The 15,553-nt window shown below is 37.1% G+C and overlaps 3 protein-coding genes across 3 annotated transcripts; all 3 read left to right on the top strand.

Annotated features, from left to right (window-relative positions):
* The first annotated feature begins 772 nt into the window (after window positions 1–772).
* LOC107788720 (large ribosomal subunit protein eL22y-like) lies at window positions 773–3,477 on the top strand. The gene is made up of 3 exons (XM_016610421.2): window positions 773–912; window positions 1,040–1,293; window positions 3,115–3,477. The coding sequence occupies exons 2-3, from the start codon at window positions 1,067–1,069 to the stop codon at window positions 3,257–3,259; spliced, it is 372 nt and encodes a 123-aa protein (XP_016465907.1). The 5' UTR covers window positions 773–912; window positions 1,040–1,066; the 3' UTR covers window positions 3,260–3,477.
* Window positions 3,478–7,176: 3,699 nt separating this feature from the next.
* Window positions 7,177–9,716, top strand: LOC107788715 (pentatricopeptide repeat-containing protein At3g62890-like). The gene has a single exon (XM_016610415.2). It carries the CDS (start codon window positions 7,353–7,355, stop codon window positions 8,700–8,702), a length of 1,350 nt encoding a protein of 449 aa, XP_016465901.2. The 5' UTR covers window positions 7,177–7,352; the 3' UTR covers window positions 8,703–9,716.
* A 1,130-nt stretch (window positions 9,717–10,846) lies between these two features.
* Window positions 10,847–12,880, top strand: LOC107788714 (uncharacterized). The gene is made up of 3 exons (XM_016610414.1): window positions 10,847–11,240; window positions 11,514–11,882; window positions 12,036–12,880. Exons 1-3 carry the CDS (start codon window positions 10,847–10,849, stop codon window positions 12,878–12,880), a joined length of 1,608 nt encoding a protein of 535 aa, XP_016465900.1.
* Window positions 12,881–15,553: the final 2,673 nt, after the last annotated feature.

Here is a 15,553-nt window from a genome sequence, read left to right as displayed (position 1 = left end):
TGAAAGATTTGGGATCTACTGTATACTTGAAAAGCATGCCTATTATCGTAACCGCGAACTAGCTGAGTTAGTTCTTGTAAAATCTTTATTATATTATTATGAACTGTTGCTGGTTATTGGAGTTGGACTCTGGCCCTTGTCCCAGCTCGTCACTACTTTCAACCTAAGGTTAGGTTTGTTACTTATTGAGTACATGTGGTCGGTTGTACTCATACTAAACTTCTGCACCTTGTGTGTAAATGTTGGATGTTGATGTTGTTGCGTACGGAGGGAGCTGGATCGGAAGATGTACCCGCATTCCAGTTATGGCTATCACTAGTCCTTGGTAGCATTAGATTCGAATTTTGTTAATTTACATTTCAAACAGATGTTGTAAATATTTCAATTCAGCTTTTGTAAAGAAATCTAAATCTTAGACACTCATGATTTGTACTACCAGTCCTTGGGGAGTTGTATAAAATTCAATTATCTCATCTTTGACTCACATCAGTATTATTATATTGTGTTTTATAGTTAATTGACTTACCTAGCGGGTCGGGTTAGGTGTCATCACGACGGTTTGGATTTTGGGTCGTGACGCTAGTATAATTGACTCGCTCTTATACACACATATTAAGTTTTTTTGCACTGATATTTATAAAATTAAATTATTTATGAAATAACTATAACTAATCGTATAATAATATTACAATTTAATTGATAACATAATAAAAATGATTAACTGACTTGGATATTTTATTGGATTAATTTACAGTGGTATTATAAAGGGTATCATATTTAACCGGTAAAAGGGGTTTTGCTTTGGGGCGACGGTCCACAGAGGAAGGAGGGAAAACCCTAATTAAAAAAACCTCGCCACACTTCCACTGTTCCACGGGTACACACTCGCAGTAGGTCGTCGAGTTTAGTCCTGTACGTATGCTCGAATTTATTCTCTGTTTCTCCTGCTTCTTTCTCCGTCAGTAGACCCAATACGTAAAAACTGTAGTCTTTTTTAGTTGAGATCTAATGATTGTTCGTTTCACTATTTTGACGACAGCGGAAGAGAAGGAGACAGAGTGTAAATATGAGCCGAGCAGCAGCAGCGAAAGGCGGGAAGAAGAAGGGGGCAACATTCGTAATTGACTGTTCGAAGCCAGTGGATGATAAGATTATGGAGATTGCTTCTCTTGGCAAGTTCCTTCAGGAGAGAATTAAGGTTGGTGGCAAAGCTGGTGCTCTTGGGGATTCCGTTACCGTTACCCGTGACAAGAACAAGATCACCGTCACTTCTAACTCCGCCTTTTCCAAGAGGTACTACTTCTATATCATGGCCCCCCTTTCCTCTAATTCCTTTTTCTGCCTCATTTTTAATTGGGAATAATGCAGTCATTCATATGTTGAGCTTTGAATCAGTTGCTAATGGATTTAGAAAGAAGTTCTTTTTGCTGTTTATTTTTTGTTAGAGTTGCCAGGTCAACAAGTCTCAAAAGGCTTACATTTTGTGCTGTTCTACTGTTTGTTTATCCAATGCATTATCCTATTTACATTGAGAAATTATGAGAAACAAAAGCATGAAAACAGCGGTGTAATCATTTGTAACTTGAACAGGGTATTGCAATAATCCTTGTTGCTCTTCCTCAAGTTATGTTGACTGATCGTCAATGAGCTCTACGTTCAATCAACTGCATTTGGATCGTAGTTTGATTAGGAGTTGGGGTTGGCTTTCATCGTAGTTTGATTATGTCACTGACAGATTGACAGTAACTTATCATAGCCTCCTCTTTATTCTGGCTCGTATATTCTTTTGTAACTTGAACAGGGTATTCCAATAATCCTTGTTGCTCTTCCTCAAGTTATGTTGACGGATCGTCAATGAGCTCTACGTTCAATCAACTGCATTTGGATCGTAGTTTGATTAGGAGTTGGGGTTGGCTTTCATCGTAGTTTGATTATTTCACAGACAGATTGACAGTAACTTATCATAGCCTCCTCTTTATTCTGGCTCGTATATACTTCACATAATTCTTATTTAGAATAGTGCAGTCATTCATAAATTGCGCTTTGGAGTCAGTTGCTAGTAGTTTTAAAAGAGTTCCTTGTGCTGTTTATTTTAGTTAGAGTTCCCTGGACTACAAGTCTGAAAAAGTTCACCCTTCTATTCTGGAGTCTTTACATTGAAGATGATGGTTAAGTCATTTTTCTGTTTGTTTATCTAATGCATTATCCTATTTACATTGAGAAACAAAGAAAAACAAAAGAATGGAGGTGGTGGCATAATATATCTTAATTATTTGTAACTCGAACAGAGTATGTACATAATGCTATTATGTTTTAATAATCATCGTAGCTCTTCCTAAGATTATGTGTCAATGAGCTTTACTGCTTTAGGTAGATTATTTAGCAGTTCTCAGTGAAATGTACTGTATTCTTAAGTAGGCAGTTGTTGGTGAGGCCAATTAGACTGCAGCGTAGCCTTTTGCTTGTCCATTAGTTTGCAAGTGCAATTTAGTTGATTTCATTCTCTACTCAATACGTGATCATATACAGAAAAATACACTCGGGTTATGTCATATTTACCTGTGAAAAGGGTTTGAAGAATTAGTATGTATTAATTTTTTTTGAACTTGAAAGAGATAGGTAATTGATATTAATAATCATTGTAGTCTATAGAGACTCTTGCCAATTGAAACATCCTTCAGGGAGTGTTAGCATATTTTCAAGTACTTTTTGTTGGGTCCTCATGGAGTTCATCACTTTTTCATGCAGTGCTTGTAGAATCATAATGATGTTTTGCAAACATAACCTGTTCCTTATTTGTTATGTTTTCAAGCTTATTGGTTAGTAAATAGTGAAATCAACCACTTATCATATCACTTATCTTAGGTTCAAGAGATTGCCTGAAGACTACTAATCAAAGAAAGTGATAGTCTAAAAAGAGAGGCCAATATGTGGCAATCGATTTACCTTGGGGCAAAATATTTTATGTGACCCGATCAATGAAGGAAGTTATCACGATGTTAACTACTGCTACGTTAAAAACAAAAAGAACTACTTGTCAAAAGTAGTGAATTTCAGGCACTCTAGGACTAGAGATAACAGCTTTGCTTATTCTGTTTTACTTCTATTTTTCAGGTATCTCAAGTACCTTGTCAAAAAGTACTTGAAGAAGAATAATGTTAGGGATTGGCTTAGGGTGATTGCTGCCAACAAGGACAAGAATGTTTACGAATTACGATACTTCAACATTGCTGAGACTGAGGCAGATGAAGAAGATTAAACATGGCCATTCAATATCACTTTATCTTCTTTAGGCAGCCTTCTTACTTGGAACCATTTATGTCATCTGTTCGAGTTACTTAGCAGTCTTATCTGCATATTTCTAGATTGTCGCAGTTTTGATTTTTCGGTATCCTTATTAGCAAAAAGAAAACATTAGTTTGATACTTTGCTTTGTTTATATTTGGTGATCAAGTCTTATTGCCTTTTTCCTCTTGATGATCGCATGTAATTTGTTGATCTTACTTGTTGCTGTTTTTTTTTTTTTTTTAATTTAATCACACAACTAATGAATGGCTTCCTCTTAAGTTTTTGTCTCAAGACGACAGAAGTGACCAAGTGTGATGATCCAAAAGGTCATCACTTGTTTTAGAAATAAATTCTGTGTTTCGAAACCTTAAAAACCTCTTTTTGTCTCACCTTGATTTGCGTGTGCAGTCCGGGCGTGTAGCTGGAAAGCCATTATGTGAAAATCTATGAAAAGTGATAAGTTTTGCCTTTAAAATGAATTTAAGTTGACTTCGGTCAACGTTTTGGGTAAACGGACCCGGGCCTGTGATTTGACGGTCCCAGAGGGTCCGTTGGAAAATATGGACTTGGGCGTATGCCCGGAATCGAATTTTGAGGTCCCAAGCCCGAGAAATGAATTTTTAAAGAAAATTGTTTTTTGGAATATATATGAGTTTTTGGAAATGAAAAATGTTTGGAATTTGATGGTATCGGGCCCGTATTTTGGTTCCGGAGCCCGGTACAGGTCTTATATATGATTTAGGTCGAGCCTGTAAAATTTGGTAAGAAACGGAGGTCATATGACGTGATTCGGAACCTTAGTTGTAAAATTTGAAACTTTGAAAGTTCTTGAGATTTTCTTTGATTTTGATGCTAAATTCATAGTTGTTGATGTTATTTTGGTGATTTGATTACAAGAGCAAGTCCGTATGATGTTTTTGGGTTAGTGTGCATGTTTGGTTTGGAACCTCGAGGGCTCGAGTGAGTTTTAGATACGCCAAGGAGTGAAATTTGGACTTAGAAAGTTGCAGGTTTTTAGCTGGTATGTTGCAGGTCTGCAGGCTTCGCAAGCTCGCAAATGCGAGCCCGCAAATGCGAAGAAGACCTGGTATGCCTTGGGGTCGCAAATGCGACGTAGTCATCGCAAAAGCGATACCGCAAATGCGAAGGGCCCATCGCATTTGCGAAGTGGCCTGGAATCCTTCAGAGTTGCAAATGCGACAATCCCATCGCAAAAGCGAGTTCGCAAATGCGATGATAGCAGTCTTGTGAAGGGTTCGCAAATGTGACATCTGCGACCTGCAAATTCATAACTTAGCCGAAAATCTTTCATTTTTCAAACATTTTCAAAATCAAAACACCTTTGGGCGATTTTTCAAAGACAAGTACTCTTCTAAATCGATTGTAAGTCATTTCTAACTCATTTTCTTCAATCTTTAACATTTTTTCTTATGATTTCAACTCAAATCAAAGGTTTTCATGGGGGAAAATTGGGTGTTTTGGGTAGAACCTAGATTTTTCAAATTTTGGGGATTTGGACCTCGATTTGAGGTCCGATTTCAAAACAAATTATATATTTGGGTTCGTTGGGGAATGGATAATCGAGTTTTGGTTCGAACCTTGGGTTTTGACCATGTGGGCCCGAGAGCGATTTTTGACTTTTTGGGAAAAACTTTAGAAAACCTATTTTCATGCATTGGAATTGACTCATTTAGCATTTATTGATATAGTTAAGTAACTTGTGGCTAGATATGAGCGAATTGGTGATTGAATCAAGAGGTAAAGTAATAGTTGAGACTTGAATTGTGTTCGTGGCATCGAGGTAAGTATTTGGTCTAATCTTAGCTTGAGGGATTAAGAGTTGTGTCTTATTTGCTATGTGTTATTTGTTGAGCACGACGTATAGGCATGGTGACGGGTATCTATACGTTGGTGTCAAGCATGCCCGTGAGTCTTATACTATGATTAATGTGACTCAGTTTGTATTGTTCATGCCTTATGTGATGATTTCTATTGTTGAGCAAAACTTGTGGAAGTAATAGTGGTATTTGAATATGGAAGAGCGTTGGCTCAAGTTGTATAATGAATTGTGGAAGTATAATTGGCAATTGAACCTTATAAACCATTGACTCAAGTTGTGAAGTGAATTGTGAAGAAAATGTGAAAAGAGAAGAGAATTATTATATTGTCTCCCTTGCCGGGATGTTGTTGCTTTTAATGCTATCTCCCTTGCCGGGATGTTAATGTTTTTGATATTGTTCCCTTGCCGGGATTTGATTGTTGAACTATTGTTCCCTTGCCGGAATTTTATTGTGATTTTATTTATTTCTTTGCCCTTATTGCTTGTGATTGTTTTTTGGGTGAGAAAGAGTGTTAAAACACGAAGGGTGATATCGTGTATTATTTTGGTGAGAGAGTGCTAAAGTACGAAGGGTGATGTCGTGTATGATTTTGTGAGGAAGAGTGTAAAAGCACGAAGGGTGATGCCGTGCCGCACGATGTACAATTTCGTGCCGATTATATTGATTTTTATGGTGAGGACGAGAGTAAAAGCACGAAGGGTGATGCCGTGCAGATTATATTGATTCTTATGGTGAGGACGAGAGTAAAAGCACGAAGGGTGATGTCGTGCACTTGTTTGGTTTCTGATTCTTGTTGATAATTGAGTTATGGTGTTCCTTATATTTACTTGTTGTCCTTCTGTTATCATTTGATGTTTCCCCGCGGCATGTTCCCCCTCCCATATCTTTAATTGTTAATTTTGCTTTTATTTTCTGCTGTATATGATTTAACTGCACAAGTTTATTTGGTAGTCTGGTCCTAGCCTCGTCACTACTTCGCCGAGGTTAGGTTAGGCACTTACCAACACATGGGGTCGGTTGTGCTGATACTACACTCTGCACTGTGTGCAGATCCCGGTACTGGAGCATACAGACCGTAGCTTTGGGTTGCTGTCTTCAGTCCATTCGGAGATCCAAGGTAGTCCTGCAGGCGTCCGCAGGCCCTGGCGTCTCCCTCTATCCTTTCATCCTGTTTCATTTACGTATTTCAGAAACAGTGTTGTATTTATTTTTCGGACCTTGTTTGTAGTATTCCTAGACCGCCTGTGAAGTTGTGACACCAGTTCTGGGTAGTCTTTGTTTAAGAAATTGTATTGGAAATATTTAAATGATTTTATTTGTTTCTTCCGCTTGTTTAAATTCCGCTGTTTATAAACTGTTGGTTCATAATTGTTAAAGGATTATAAATGGGAAAACGGTAAATTGTTCAAACGGTTGGCTTGCCTAACTTTTACTAGTATGTGCTATCACGACTCGCGAAGGTTGAAAATTTGGGTCGTGACACCAAGTAGGATTCCTAGTGGAACTAGCTTAAGCAGAAGTCGTTGATCTGGTGAGAGTGAATGTTGGTGATTTCTTTTTAATTTTTAGGGCCATACGTATGTTCTAAAGTGAGCAAAACAAAGTCGTTGATGACTAATCTTAAAGCTCACTGGTTAGAAACACGAAACGGAGTAAAGTGACAATAGTTTAATGGTAGAGGAAGTTTTATTATTCACACTGAAAGGAAATATGATTTTCATCCGTTAGGTGAAGAAAACAAAAATGCTTTCTGTGATCAAATCACATCATTTCAGAAAAACATAAGAAACAAACCTGAGGGCTTTTGGGATAAAGCAATTTGTGACTTTTTAGACAAATCGTTAGAGGAATTCTTTTGAAGAATATTTCCAAAAGCTTCCAAATTTCTAGTGTCTAAATGCCAATATTTTTATATTTTATTACTATTTTTATGGAGTTACCAATTAGACCTTGTAGTAACCTTAAAATTGACTAGATAATGTAAATATCTTTTACGTACATAAAATTAAAACTCTCGAAATAATACTTAAGTTATATACATTGATAGTACTATTTTGACACTATGAATGCAATTTGATCAATTGCAACTGAATAATACGCTCCGTAATAATACTCTGTTTCCGGGTTAACATTACATATTGCTATGAATAGCTCTAATAATTATTGTTGAGCATCGAAGTCTTTTTAACTGTCCTTCCCGCCACGGAATGTACCAAAATCCAAATGAAGTTGTTGACCAGAAAGCTCATATCTTTAATGCACCCTTCTCTCAATCTTTCACATCCAACTGTTGACTCTTTCGTTTGGAATACTCTGATCAGAGCTCATGTCCAACGAACTCATCCACCTACCAGCCCCGCCCATACCCCACTCTCCATCTTCCTCCGAATGCGCTTCTATGGCGTCCAACTTGATTTTTACACCTTCCCTTTTCTCCTCCAGTCCGTCCATTCTCCTTCACATCTCCAATTGGGGCGATCAATTCATTCACAGGCTATTCGTTTTGGTTTCTCATTCGACCCATTTGTCCAAACTTCGCTAATTAGTATGTATACCACTTGCGGCAATGTGGCTTCTGCCCGAAGAGTGTTTGATGAAATGCCTCGACCGGATTTACCGTCGTGGAATTCCATAATCAATGGGAATGTCAAAGCTGGTTTGCTAAGCATTGCGCGCGACTTGTTTGATGGAATGCCAAGTAGAAATGTCATATCTTGGAGTAGTATGTTGGATGGTTACGTGAGGTGGGGTCAGTGTGAAGAAGCATTGGTGTTGTTTAGTCAGATGCAAGAGGAAAATAAAGTTACGCCTAACGAGTACACCATGTCTATTTTGCTTGCAGCATGTGAGCAGTTGGGTTCACTTGAACATGGGAAATGGGCTCATGCTTACGTATACAAACTTGGGATGGATATTAATGTTGTACTTGGAACTTCTTTGATTGAAATGTATGCTAAATGTGGGAGTATCGTCAGGGCAAGATTAGTTTTCGAAAATTTGGGTCCAAAGAAAGACTTAATGGCTTGGAGTGCGATGATCTCAGGCCTCGCGATGCATGGTCACTGGGAAGATTGCCTCCGTTTGTTCTCAAATATGGTTGACAATGGAGTAAGGCCCGATGAAATCACGTTCTTAGGTGTACTTTCTGCTTGTGTACATGGAGGATTGGTGAGCCAAGGGAAGGAAATGTTTGAGAGGATGACTAAAGAGTTTGGTATTTCTCCTTCGGTTCAGCATTATGGTTGTATGATTGACCTTTATGGAAGAGCTGGTTTGATTAATGAAGCATGGAATCTTGTGAATACATTGCCTATGGAGCCGGATGTGCTTATTTGGGGAGCTCTTCTCAGTGGAGCCAGGATATGTGGAGATATTGAAACATGTGAAGTTGCACTCAGCAAAATAATAGAGCTAGATTCCACAAATAGTGCAGCTTATGTTCTCCTCTCCAATGTCTACGCTAAGATGGGTCGGTGGAAAGATGCTAGGCACATCAGAAACCTTATGGAGGCGAAGAGTGTAAAGAAAGTTCCTGGGCTCAGTTCCATAGAGGTCAATGGACGCATTCGCTAGCACTAGTTTTCAATGGGAAACAACTGATGCTAAAGGATGCTCTATGTAGGTTCAAGATGGATGGTTATGTAGACAATATAAAAGGTATTGCCACTCAAGGAACGGGAAAATTTAGCAGTTTTCACTTCATACTGAGAACTTGCCAATTTAATTCTTTGTTCTAAAAATATAGCACGGTTCTCATATGCACCTTGCGAAGGTAATGTTGCAATATAAATTGCCTCAAGGGCTTTTTCTGGGTGATATTGTTGTCAAAAGTCACAACTGGTTTCAATACTTTGTTGGTGGGGAATGTTTCTGTAGTGACTGCTGGTAATTGACCTTGTCCTGAATTTTGATCGGCAACATACGGTCCTTTTAAGCGCAGAAGCTTACAAACTCATGTGACCTGGCAATATCGACTTCTGGGAGCGCCTTGTGGATTAAGTTTCATTTGCTTCCAACAAGTTGATTCCTTAAAGCTATTTGCAAGCGGAAGTTTATATATCTTTGGGAAATGACTTCCATCTTCTGCAGATATGGTCCTCCTAGTAGAAACTGGGGGATTCTACAGATGCACTTGCATGCTGAATAGATCAGAAAAAGCAGAGGCGGATCCGGGATGTAAATTCTATGGGTTCAACGTTTAAGGTTCTTAGTATTGAACGCATTATATCCTTAAAGTTATGAGTTCATATCTACAATTTGTTGCGATTTTAGTGATCTCAATGTCGAAAGTTATGGGTTCAATTGAACCGGTTGGTATAAGGCTACATCCGCCCCTGAGAAAAGGACCCGAAGCTTTATGTACTTCTAATTCTTATCTGTACAAGATCCGATCTTTCATATCTGACCCATTTTTACAGTTCTCAGATGGTCCTTTCTTGAGGCTAAATGCTTAATGCAAGGGCTGCTAAGCATTTGTTACCTTTGCAACAACTGTAGTTAATACATTTCAACCCTTCGCTATACTGTACCAAAATATTGTAATAACCATTTGGTGAATCTTTTCATTTAATATATCTTTTTGTTTCATCATGTCTGGAGAAGTTTTTAACAGCTCAACAGAAATGGTTGAGACTATTATTTACTTTTTGAGAGTAGTTAAGTTTCCTGAAATGCTTAAAGGATCAAGAACTATGCATTAATATTTTGACTCCTTGTCTGCCTTTTGTCATTTCTACACCTTTGAGATTTCGAGCTAACTAAAATAAAACCCAGTTGGTTCTACTATCCAGTTAAAGGTTACGCCCTCTTCCTTATCAGTGGAAGCAATATTATTTATTACTAGTAACTGCTACCATATTAGTTTGTATTTAGTGTGGTTTTCTTGGGGTTAGTAAACAATTTTTATGGTGTGCTCAATATAATCTAGCAAAGTGATTGACTTAAATTCATCTGATGAGATGGTAGATCACCACAGATCGCAAGTCTTTCCCTTTTGCCTTTTTTTAAAAGTTAAAAATATCTAAACTCGATTAATAGACAAGTAAAGCCATTAGAAAAATACCTGCCAAGTGGTGACATACATAGGGTGTTTCAAAATGACGAATTTGAGTTTTGCCCGTGCTCCTGCTCAATCTCTAGGCCCTTCAAGCACACTTAGGAATTTGGAATGACAAAAGTCATGAATAAAATATATATATATATATATATAGTACATGCATGAACGTCGCCCATGTACTCACACTAAACAACAACTAAATATTTTACCTAATTATATTTTTTAAAATATTTTTCCATTGTTGTTTGACTTTATTTTAAACTACATATATACTAGTAATTTTTATCTTCGTGTTAATTGTGCCTTCGTTACTAAAGTGCATTTTGTGCCTTCTACTATCTGTCACTTTAATAATTCAAAAGCACTAAGAAGTGTCACACACAAAGGAACATTTAACTCATTAAAGTATTGGGAGTACCAGTCCACTTCAAAGTTGGGGATATTCAAAATTTATGAAGTCATGAATTAATATCTAATAAATCAGATATACTAAGCAGTGTCGTACACAAACAAATGTTTAACTCAGTGTTGGAAGTACCACTTCATAGTTGATCAGAATAATGCCAAATGACCCAATGTTTAATATCTCATATAGATAGACATGCATCTCATAAAGTAGTAAAAGTTAAACAAACATGTCTACTGCAACAACAAATTACAAATGTCAATGACAGCAAGGAACCGTTCAGCTAACGCTCACAATGCAGTTCATGTAGTTGAGATTCTAAGAAAGTATAAGCAAAGTTCTGGCCAAATGGTTAATTTAGATAAATCAGCTATTTGTTTTAGTAGAAATGCAACGGAGAAGGAGAAAATCGAGATATTTTCCTTACTTGGACAACAACAAAGAAATGAGATGAGTATATATTTAGGATTACCAGTTATTGTGGGACGCTCAAAGAAAAAGATGTTAAAGTTTATTAAGGATAGAGTCAAGACAAAAATAAAAGGATGGAAGGGTAAATTTTTAAGTAGAGCAGGGAAAGAAGTAATGCTTAAATTTGTACTTGCAGCAATCCCTACCTATGCCTTGTCTTGCTTCCAACTCCCTGATGGTCTGTGCAAGGAGATTACATCTCTTTTTTCTAACTTTTGGTGGGTACAAACTGAGGATAAAAGGAAGATGCATATTGAGAAATGAGAAAAATTATGTGATTCTAAATCAAGAGGGGGCTTAGGATTTAGGGATTTAAAGGCTTTCAATAGGGCTTTGTTAGCTAAACAAGCTTGGCGTATATTGTCGTACCCGGATTCGTTGTTAACAAGAGTTCTTAAAAGCAAATACTTTTCACACTCAACTTTCCTTGATGCTTCCACATCATTTACAGGATCATGGATCTGGAGAAGTATTTTCTGGGGAAGAGATCTCTTAGTTACTGGACTAAGGTGGAGGATCTCTGATGGGAAAAATATAAATGTTTGGATTGATCCTTGGATTCCAAGAAAGAATGGTTTTACTCCAAAAAATATTCAAATGCAAAACAATTTAGATTTTAAGGTTGCCGACTTAATTGACGAAGATACGCATACCTGGAAACTTCATAAGATAAGTACGACCTTTGAACCTGAAGATGTAGATGCAATTTTGTCTATACCAATATCCATCATAGGTCTTAATGATAAATTACTGTGGCATCACTCAAAATCTGAAAACTATGAAGTTAAGTCAGGTTACTATTTAGCAAAGAGTTTGGCCGGTAAGACTATTAGGAACTCGGAAGCCCAGACGAGTTGTCATTCTTTTTCTAAAAGCTTCTGGGATTCTTTGTGAAACTTAGAAATTAAAAATAAACTTAAACATTTTCTAAGGAAGTGTGTGATTAACTCTTTGCCCGTTAATTATACCTTAGCTAAAAGATTACAGAACCTGGATAAAACGTGTAAGATTTGTGGTCTTGAAAGTGAAGATATAGAACATATGCTATTTAGATGTCCCCGATCTCAGTTTGTATGGAAACAAAGTCCTATTAATTGGCCTGATATTGATAACATAACTGACTTTTCTATGTGGTGGTACAACTTGTTCTTAAATGCTAAGCACTTTCCTGAATCTACTGAATTATTAGATTTGAGTGTTAATCTTATGTGGCAAATTTGGAAAGGTAGGAATGCTTGGTGCTTTAATCAGGAAATGTTAGAGCCAACTGAGATTGTTTCTAAAGCTCTTTTTGAGTATGAAGAATATAAAGATCTATTTACTAGTTGCCTCGCTGTACGACATTCAACTGGAAATGAGTTTCTGCCTAAACCAACAAATTTTCATGATGATGTTTTATTATTTACAAACGCAAGATTACGGTGTGATGATCAACATGCGAGTATTGGTGTCGCGGCTTTGAATAGCCTTGGAAAACTGCTTCATGCCCATGGATCCTCAATTCAATATGTTGGAAAAATCATGACTGCTAAAGCGATTGCCATAAGAAAGGCACTTGAATGTGCTATTACTCTTGGATGGAAAAGTGTGAAGATTATATCTGATGCTAAGAATGTTGTTGATATGATCCAAAAACAGGTGGCTACTTCATGGGAGATAGAAGTGTTGTGTGAAACCATTTGGAAGCTATCAAGCATGTTAGATCACGTCGAGTTTCTTTATATTCCAAGGAAGTTAAACAAAGCAGCGTATAGTTTAGCTAAATTTTCTATTTCTTTGTTGAAGGACATCTCCTGGGAGAAGTTTTTCCCAACTTAGATTATCCAGGATGCAAAGAGTACATTTGAACTTTGTTGTTCGTTGATGCAGTAATGAGAAGTCTTTGTTTTGGAAACAAAAATGACAGCAAGGAACCTATGATGTATCCCACACTGCTTTGTTGTACTCCAGAAATATTTGTTTGGTTAGGTATCTTGATAGTATAGAGCATTTTAATTGAAGGCGTTCTAGAACAAAAGTTTTATCTTTTTTTTTTCTACTACAAAGAAGTGCGCCTAATTCGTCGTCGAGAACCTCTCTAAATGTTGAGATAACATCGCTAATGGCAGCTATGGTAGTTGGTTCTGGTCTCTCTCATAAAGAAGAAAAAGAAAGGAAACTTCTAGGTTTTCAGACAAAAGATAACATTTCGGATACTTCTAGGTCAATAACACATTTGGACTTCCCTCTTTTGATCTCTCCACGTGTCCTCATCTCAACGGATGTGCAAAAACATGATAGATTAAATAATAACCATTTAGATGAAGAACACCATAGCTTATTCTATAACTACACAACACTAGATCCCAAACTTCAAAATCTGTCACATGGGATATGTACATAGCAAAAGAATATTCTTCAGTTATATTTTGTTATTAGCTAGCAAATAGGATTTAGACACATGTATAGGTGGTTATTTTGATTCTTTTATTCTTTCATAGAATAATCTTATATATAGATTGTCTCTGTACAGAATGAATACACAGAAAATTTCCACAAAATTGTCTCGATTTCTTTTACAGTCTTTCATGGTATCAGAGCAGTAGCTCTTTCTGGGAAAAATCAGCTTCTTTCTCCTCACTTTTCTGCGTCATAACCCTTCACCATGACTGGAACAACAGACACCATTGTTGCTCAGTCTTCCTCTGCTAATGCAGTCAATTTTGATCCAAATAACCCATGCTTTCTCCACTCATCAGATGCACCAGGTATGAGTCTTGTGAATGCAGTATTTGATGGAAGAGGCTTTCAAGGCTGGAGGAGATCAGTTCTGATTGCTCTTTCAGCAAAGAACAAGTTGGGGTTCATTAATGGAACATGCCCTGCTCCTGCTATCACTTCCAATGAGTATCAACCATGGACAAGATGCAATGACATGGTGAGTTCCTGGTTACTAAACTCACTATCCAAAGACATTGGAGATAGTGTCATATATTCCAAATCTGCTAAAGAGCTTTGGACCAGTCTTGAGCACAGATTTGGAAGGTCAAATGGAGCTAAGTTGTATCACCTACGCAAAGAACTATCCAGTTTAGTACAAGGAACAAGTGATATAGCAGGGTACTTCACAAAGCTCAAACGTCTATGGGATGAATTAGACTCTTTAATCTGTGATGTTAAGTGTGTTTGTGTTTGTGTGTGTTCTGGAAAACAAAAACTGGAAAAATCCCTAGAAGATGAAAGACTTATACAATTTCTTATGGGTCTAAATGATGTCTATGGACAGGCAAGGGGAAACATTTTGATGATGAACCCTTTACCTAGCTTAGATCTTGCTTATTCTCTGGTATTGCAGGATGAGAGTCAGAGAGAGATCTATATGAATCCCCTTCTCTCTGCTGATTCTTCATCCTTCATGGTGGGCACTCAAGATAACCTTGCAGCACAAGGAAATTTTGTGCAAAGGAACAACAAACAAGGCCAAAGAAACACTGGGCAATTTCAACAACAATCTCAGAAATCAGGGAACAACATGCAATTCCAAAGATCAGGAAGTAATATGCAAAAAAATGGGAACACTCCACAAAGAAACTTTATTGCAAAAGGAAAGAAGCACAAGTTCAATCCTAACTTATCTTGCACCCATTGCAAGAAAATAGGACATTCAGTGGGAGATTGCTATAGAATCATTGGTTTTCCTGAAGATTTTGAATTCACCAATCCTAGAGGTTCTCAAGTTCAATTCAGAAGCAATGGAGCTATAACAGGGGATCAAGGAGTGGATGCAAGCAACTATTCTGAAGTTCTAAATCAGCACCTTTCCAAGGATCAATTTTCACAATTAGTCCAGATAATAAAGCAAGTAAAAGTTCCAGATGCAGGGAGTTTCAATTCATAAATCAACACAAATGCAGTAGCTGGTACTATTATGAAATACACTGGAAGTTGTTTTACAGTTTTTAACACTAACACTTGGATAATTGATTCAGGAGCTTCAGAACATATGTGTATTGATTCAAATGCTTTCATTTCTTTAAAATCCCTTCCAGTTCCTTTACATATAAATCTGCCTAATTCTTTTAAGGTGACAGTCACACATACTGAAAAAATTCCTATCTCTGCTGAATTCATTTTAGAAAATGTTCTTCATGTTCCCAGTTTCAAAGATAACCTATTATCAGTCAATAGGTTTTGTGTTCAATTTCACTACTTAGTCTTATTTACTCATAATCTGTGTCTCCTGCAGGCCCCTTTAGTGAAGAGGGCTCAAGTTTTTGGTGAAGAAAAGGATGGATTGTATCTGTTGAAGCCTAGTGTTGATAGGTTTAGCTCAAAGGAGAAAAGTTTTTTATCTTCAAATCAAAGTGTTCTTAGTCCAGTTTCAGTTGTTTTTCCTTTTTCTGCAAATGCAGCTTCTGATGTAAACCTTTGGCGCATTAGATTGGGGCATTTGCCTTTTTCATCAATGAAGCATCTCAGTTTTATTTCAAGTTTTCCTAATTCTGAATGTTT

The sequence above is a fragment of the Nicotiana tabacum genome, chromosome 22 (genome assembly GCF_000715075.1).
Source record: "Nicotiana tabacum cultivar K326 chromosome 22, ASM71507v2, whole genome shotgun sequence".
NCBI lineage: Eukaryota > Viridiplantae > Streptophyta > Magnoliopsida > Solanales > Solanaceae > Nicotiana > Nicotiana tabacum.
The sequence above is the reverse complement of the archived record's forward strand: the minus strand, read 5'-3'. Positions and strand labels throughout refer to the sequence as shown.

What these genes read in the sequence shown, in the direction of transcription:
- LOC107788714 (XM_016610414.1), top strand. Translation starts at nt 10,847, where the DNA reads ATGTCAATGACAGCAAGGAACCGTTCAGCTAACGCTCACAATGCAGTT. An exon ending in TTGCTTCCAACTCCCTGATG is followed by an intron (nt 11,241 to 11,513) that starts GTCTGTGCAAGG and finishes CATCATTTACAG; the next exon opens with GATCATGGATCTGGAGAAGT. An exon ending in TTTAGCAAAGAGTTTGGCCG is followed by an intron (nt 11,883 to 12,035) that starts GTAAGACTATTA and finishes ATTATACCTTAG; the next exon opens with CTAAAAGATTACAGAACCTG.
- LOC107788715 (XM_016610415.2), top strand. Translation starts at nt 7,353, where the DNA reads ATGAAGTTGTTGACCAGAAAGCTCATATCTTTAATGCACCCTTCTCTC.
- LOC107788720 (XM_016610421.2), top strand. Translation starts at nt 1,067, where the DNA reads ATGAGCCGAGCAGCAGCAGCGAAAGGCGGGAAGAAGAAGGGGGCAACA. An exon ending in AACTCCGCCTTTTCCAAGAG is followed by an intron (nt 1,294 to 3,114) that starts GTACTACTTCTA and finishes TCTATTTTTCAG; the next exon opens with GTATCTCAAGTACCTTGTCA.